This window comes from Centruroides sculpturatus, unplaced genomic scaffold (assembly GCF_000671375.1).
Source record: "Centruroides sculpturatus isolate CEXI.00-Female unplaced genomic scaffold, Cexi_2.0 scaffold78, whole genome shotgun sequence".
In the NCBI taxonomy this organism is placed as follows: Eukaryota; Metazoa; Arthropoda; class Arachnida; order Scorpiones; family Buthidae; genus Centruroides; species Centruroides sculpturatus.
Window position 1 is genome coordinate 255,784 of NW_019384629.1, and position 7,242 is coordinate 263,025.

General features: G+C 34.6%; 1 protein-coding gene across 2 annotated transcripts in view; it reads left to right on the top strand.

Annotated features, from left to right (window-relative positions):
* Positions 1-2,076: 2,076 nt before the first annotated feature.
* LOC111625697 (ribulose-phosphate 3-epimerase-like) overlaps positions 2,077-7,242 on the top strand; it is a 48,186-nt gene continuing 43,020 nt past the window's right edge. The window contains exons 1-2 of one of the 2 annotated variants that reach the window (XR_002756768.1): positions 2,077-2,504; positions 2,601-2,708. Coding sequence is in view for 1 of the 2 variants with exons in the window: in XM_023368911.1 (XP_023224679.1) it covers positions 2,262-2,504; positions 2,601-2,708 (351 nt within the window). In the remaining variant the exon portion in view is untranslated. The remainder of the gene's footprint in view (positions 2,505-2,600; positions 2,709-7,242) is intronic. The other variant, XM_023368911.1, reaches the window with a different exon arrangement.

Consider the following 7,242-nt stretch of genomic DNA (forward strand, 5'->3'; position numbering starts at 1 on the left):
CGGGCAAAAGTAACGATAACTAAGATAAAGATTATTACGTTACAGTCAACCTTACCCGTTTTCACAGAATGCAAGAATTGGGTCCCCTTAGAGAATTTTTAGATGGGTCTAAAAATATGTTCGATTTCCCGCAAAAACGAAAAAACTGCATCTGCGTATCGCACGTAGCTTTCTCTTAACAATTCCATTGTTACGTAAGATTTCCATTGTTGACACTTCCATTGTTACTTAAAACTTCCATTGTTACTTAACACTTCCATTGTTACCTAACACCGCCATTGTTACTTAACACTTCCATTGTTGATGGAAGTGTTAAGCCTTAATCCTGTCTTTTTCCCCCCCGGGAGGAATTTCGAAAAATCCCTTCTTAGTGTGCGTTTTCGTGACGTATCCTATCTGTGTACAAATTTCAGCTTCCAACTCCTAGCCGTTTGGGCTCTGCACTTATTATTATTGTTATCAACCCGTCTCGATTATATTATAGATAAGTATGTCTGCTTACGGAATTAGTAATAATAATACATTTACTAACACATAGTGGTGCTTAGATTTATTGCAAAAATATACTAAAACATCTGCTGTAAATCATTACTATAAACTGATGTGAAACATGTTTTTTCATAATGTCATCATACTTATCGGGATTATTTAGTTTTTAAACTCTTCTACTTGCTAGTTTACGTTTAAATAAAATAATAATAAAATATATAAAATTGCAAATATAGGTTAGTTTTTTTTAAAACTCCGCCCTGTAGGCACTAAGAGGGCCTCATTTAGCAAGCCCATTATGGCTTCGGCCATGCCCACAATGGGGCGGCAGGGTGGTGAGGGACGTTGCCCGACATATCCGGATTGACTACCTCCCGAAAAATTCCTGAGGATTTTTTGACCCATCCGGATCCCAGAAGCAGTAGGCTGTCACCTCGATCGCTCGGTCATCCGGCCACCGATATAGATTAGTAAGAATACTGTATATAACATGTTATACAGAATATTAAAACAATAATAAAAATGCCTATACGATTTAAAATATTCAAGTGTTTAACCTAATTTTTTTAAAACTTTTATTGTAGTCCTGTTAGAAATTGATCTAAAGAATTGAAGTCAAGTTCAAAAATTTCAGCTAAAATAACTGTTTAATTATGTTTAATAAGAGAAAGCCTTTTACTCAGATTCATCTTGGATTCGGCCAGGCTCATAATGGGCTAGTCGGGTAGTGAGGGACATGACCTCACATATTCAGAACAGACCGTCCACAATAGTTTCTGGTTTGCTCGATCCCGAGTTCGCAAGAGGAAGAGGTATAGGTTAACATCTTATCATCCAGCCATAATAGTCGATTGTCTAACACAGTGTTTTTCAACCTTCTTGAATACGCGACCCCTTTACAAGTTAAAAAATTCTGGCGACCCCCCTAGGGCCATATTAAACCTATATCAGTGATTTTAAAAACCATGTATTTAATTTTCTTTCTGTTGAGACAAATTATTGTTGATTAAAATGAAAATTTCAGAAGAATCGACAATAATTTAACACACAAAGTATGAAACTTCCTTTAATTATAACATTAGGCACAGGGAACTGTTGACTTTTTTTTTTAAGATCTGAATTTTCAGCTTCTACTTTTCTACTTTTTATTTCCTTTTGCAAAACAGCTCAACTCAACACTTTTTCCGCTATCATTTTCTGGGGTGGGCCGTAATTCTCGCTGAAATTGTAGTTTTATTAATGTAGTGTAGGACCTACAAACACTTGTCTTTTTCTTCTACCCGCGATCCCCCGTGTAAGGCTTCGCGACCCACAGGTTGAAAAACACTGGTCTAACATATCGAACTTTTGTGGAAGTTATATGAATTATTCTTACATACTACATAAAATAAACACAATTTTAGTATATTCATGTGTGTTTATAAAAAAACATATATTGTATATATATACTTTAACCCACGAGATAACATATCTGTTATCTAGTATGACAGATATATTATTTACATTATATATAAATGAAGCGATATATGCTTTAGAAATCAATTGACGTGTTTAGCATTCAAAAAAGTTTAAAAGTAGCAAGCAGCTATGTAAGCAAACCAATAGCATATGCAGTTTCACATGAAACGGACTATGCTATTGGTTCGCTCACTTAGCTGCTTATCACTTAGAAGCACTAAGTAAGACGATAGGTTGATAATTTTAAAATAAACACCGTAATTAGCTGCGTAATTTTAAGATTAGAGTTGGCAACTTTATCGTCAATTTCTAAGATGGCGGCTACCGGTGGTGTAGTGTGTAAAGTTGGTCCTTCGATTCTGAATGCGGATTTATCGGAGATTTACGCCGAATCTCAACGTATGTTAGAAAGTGGAGCAGATTATCTACATTTAGATGTTATGGATGGACATTTTGTACCTAATATTACCTTTGGGCATCCTGTTGTTAAATGTTTACGTAGAAAAATTCCAAACGCGTTTTTCGACTTGCATATGATGGTAGCCAATCCTCAGCAAGTTAGTTATAATCTCCTTTTTCCAAATATATAACTAAATATATTTTGAAGAATTTACTTTATTTTTTCTTTATATAAATAAATGTTTTGTTTTTAGTGGATAGAACCCATGGCAGATGCTGGTGCTAGCCAATATACTTTTCATTTAGAAGCCACAGAAGAACCATTAGAATTAATTAGAAAAATTAAAGAAGCTGGTATGAAGGTAAATAAATATTAAAATATATTCATTATTAATATATATATATATAGCTGGTAAAGTATATTAAAACTGGCAAAATTACAGCTCTGAATGAGGCTGTTGGGACCTTATCAGAGCTGAAGACTATGCCCGTAGGTATAGCCTTCTCTGAAATCAGCTTATCTGGAATTTTTTAAGATCCTCAAAAATGGAGTAAAATTTAAAAGTGAAAAAATTCAGAAGTATTTCTCAAAACTATGCTAAAAGCAACTGTTTTCCATTTTACTGAAGATAGTTAAAAGCCTGTAAAACCTGAGAAACACCACTGCACTGACAACTCTGAGTCAGTGCAGTGCAATCAGTAGACAGCGGATATATAGGCCCTTAAAAGTGGTATTTTAGGCGCTTAAAATAAGCTCTTAAATTGTGTCGTTTAGGCTTTATAAACAAAAAAATAGATGGTCAAAATTTGCACAATGAACAATTAACATACTTATCAAGATGATGAATTTTTTATTTAACTTATGTATTCCAAACAAAAATGCACGTATTCAGAATGATGCAAACACAAAAGTAGACAAACAATTATCTTTACATTTTTTATTTGCTCTGTTTCCTATAGTTAGTTTCATGATATATTACAAGCACTTTTCCCAAATTTTCAATAGAAAAGTTGCAATGTTTGTCACTGAGAATTAATTTATATGCAGAGAAAGAGCATATAATCCATTATCTTCAGTAAATGTGGAACACATCTACTGAAGATAATGGACAATATGTCAACCTTGGAAGAAGATGAACTGGGAATTCACTTTCAGTTTTGCTCTTCTTTCCTCCCAAAATATCAGCCACAATAAACGAGCACTTTAATCCAAGTCTTGAAGCACTTCTTTCAACTCTCTCTTCACTTTTTTTGCAGCAGTGCCTGGTGCATCACAAAGTTTCTGCTTTGCTCTGTTGAGGAGATCAATTTGTTCATATATAAGTTTTCCACTACTTTCAAGAGCAGTAATAGTATCTGCAATGAATGTGAAATAACACTTGATGTACATCAACTTGTTCTGAACATAAATTTTCTTGGCTTTATACTACATTCGCACACAATCCACGACTCACTTCGATCTCGATTTACCTACAATCTGGATTGTGACTGCCGCTAGTCGAATGTCGTGTTGTTTGCACAGGCAGTCTGCTCGAGAAGAACCTGGCTATTACACGCAATCATAAAACTGACGTAACTACGCGGTAAGTCACAAACACCAACAAACAAAATGGAAGTTTTGGTTAGAAATAAATACTTTTTCTTGCCGTACATCTAATAATAGACAGATGTCGTTATCTCTCCAGCTGTCTTTTTTATTTCTCTGTCGATAGCCCGACATGTGTTCCGCAGCCATCTTGTATTTTCTCGCGTGCGTGGGATTGTGGGATCTCTCTTATGACTGGATCTAGTTTTGAGAACTCTCTCCAGTCAATCGCAATTGAACCTCGTTTCAGTCGAGATTGAAATGGTCAAGAGTGTTTGCACCATGAAACACTCTCCAATCTTAGTCACAATCTAGATCGAAATGCTCGGTGCGAATGGGGTATTAGTTACACAAACTGCATTGTCCTCTAAGTGGCCAGAAGTTTTTTGATATTGAAGAAATGTTCACTGTAGTAGTTAGTAGAAAATCTTAGCCATATATATGCTAAGGGAAAAATAGGCATTTGCCTAAAATTTGCTGTCTAAAAAATGACAAATAAAGCATCTCTAATGCTATGTTTATTAAATAAAAGTATTTATTTTAAAATATTTCATATAGTTTTAATTTTATTACTATAAAATTGCATCAGGGGGTGTAATTTATTTTCGTTATTATTTCATTCTAATTTTTTCTGCTTGGGATATACATCCACTGGGACTTTAAGTAATCAATAATAATTAAAAAAAAATGAATCTCTCTGATTGCATTTTCAGGAAAAAAAATGAAACTTAAGCAGTTTAATTTAAGAATGAAACAAAAAATTAAAAACTGTTTAAAAATATGTAAACAGACTAAACTTTGTGTTTTAGGCAAAAATAGGCAGCAATGTCAAAATAAGCATTGTTAGGCATTATAAAATACCATTGGTTTGGTCTAAATGTTCATGAAAAATGTTCATACAAAATCTTAGCCATGTATATGCCAAGAAAAAAATAGGCATTTGCCTAAAATCCACTGTCTAGTAATCAGAGTCACACTGTACAGTCTAAGCTTATTGTGTGTTTAACAAATATTGGATTTGAGGGAATATATCTCACAAAGTGTTGCATTTAGAGCATCAGTTCCTCAGCCTTTTTCACTTCTATGGGTATGGTCTATAAACAGAACTCAAAATTTTCAAAACAAATTTTACGTACAAATTTTCCTCCAAAAATTGTTGCATACCAGCACACGAAATAAAATATTTTATGAATAAATCAATAATTATTAGTACTGTACGTAATTTGAAATACAGTATTCTAACTAAATCAAATAGATAATTAAAATAAGTGTACTGTATAATTTGCAGCAGAACATTAAACTGATAATGTAAAAATTTTTAAAGAAGTAGTACACTAATTTAAGCATATATCATTATAGGATAGCATATACAATTTTAAATTTGATGTAAAATATTGGATATAAAATTGTAATTTAATGTAATGGATATGAAATTGAAGTTGAATACAATGCCATGGATGATCTTTAACAAGAGGATCTTTTTAACATCCAAAGATGCAAAAATTTCTTTATGATGACAGTCAAGCAGTTTTACCTGAAAAATTATTTAAGAAATGCAACAATTTTTGCAAAAGAAAAGAGTAACAATTCTATAGAGTTTTTGACTAACTTTATCATGTTGGGTTTAGTGGGTTTTACTCGGTTCACACCAGTGGCTGTGTACTATGCCGGACCAGAGTCAAGGCATAGCAACCAAGAACTAAAATTAAATAAGTGTGTCTGTGTCTGTATTCAGGAATTTCCTAACAATGTGGCATGTATTCAATATAGTGGCCTTCTGTAGTGTTATGTATGTATTTCTACTCAATTCTAATGTTCCCAGGCTTTTGTGTAGTGTGTGTGGTATCACACCTGTACAGGAGAGAACAACAGGTACAATAAGCACTCTATCCATCCTCCACATATGCCTTATTTCCTGGGCGAGTTCTGTGTACTTACTAATTTTTTTCAGTGAATGTGTTTTGTATATTGTGAGTGTTTGGAATGGATATGTGTATAATGTATGTGATTTTATTGTGTTTGTCAATGAGTGTGATGTCTGGTCTGTTGTGGTAAATTGTTTTATCTGTGATTATGGCTCTGTCATAGTACAGTTTGTGCGTGTTGTTTTCCAGTACTGTCTGTGGAATGTATTTGTAGTATGGTTCGTGCATGTCTAATAATTTGTGTTTGTTTGCAAGTTCTTGGTGTATTATATTTGCTACTTGATTATGTAGTGTATCTGTCTGCGATTGTATTTTCAGTCCATGGTGTGTTACTACTGTGACTGCCCCAGCATAAACTAATGTATGAATGTCTGAGAGTGTAGAAATTGAATGGATGTAATGTGGTAATGAGTGTTTACATAATTTAGTGTTTTTCCTACTACCTTTGAAATGTTGATTTTCGGTATTCGTAGTCTGTGTGTGGGATCTGTACCTGTATATTTAGTGAGTGTTTCCTGAAATATAACTGAGAGTGTATTAACTAATTCTATGTCTATGTTATCAGTGATGGATGAGGAAGTGTCTGTAGTATCATTAATGGTAGTTGTTGTATCTGTACTATTATCAATGCTTGTTGCTGGATTATCCTGACAGGTTATGTGATCTTCATTAATGTTACATGTTTCTGTCTGTTGATGTATTTGATCAGCAACCTGTTGTTTGATAAGTTCAAGTGTTGTTTGTGGGATAAGGTTGTTGTGTATAATTGTTTTTTTTTTTGATGAACAACCCTTTGTTCGGTGACAGTGAGGTGAGGATATTGTTGTGTGAATCTATGGTTAGTTGTTGTCTGTATGCTGTCATGTTTGTTTCGAGTCTTGTGATGGTGTAGTAAGTACAGATGATAAACTTGTTCGTTTCTGTAGTCCATTTCATCCGTTGGCGTGGTTTTCTAGCCTTTGTGGTCTGTGGATGCATTGCCACAGAAACACCAAGGCTAGGTTGATTCCTCACATCTGTTGAGGGCATTGCAGTAGCCATGCTTGGGCTGATGCTGCTTTCGCCACTGGTAACCGAGGAAGACTGCTGCCTATTTTTCGAACGTGAGCCTCTGCCTAACCCATGAACGTGGACCTTGTTAACCCGGGCGACATCCGAGCTAGTATCACACTTTGATCTGGTTACTACCATGATAATTAACTCCACAGAATGTGGGTGTGGTCACTCTTAGCTTCATTTGTTTCCATAGACCTTACTGGCATGGGTGTCCCTACCAGGAGCTTGTGCTCCAGCTTGCATTGCTCTATGGTTCAGTAAAATTACTGGGCTCTCCCACCACGACCAGGTGGTGACCACGGGAGAGTTATTATTATTATTATTAGTACT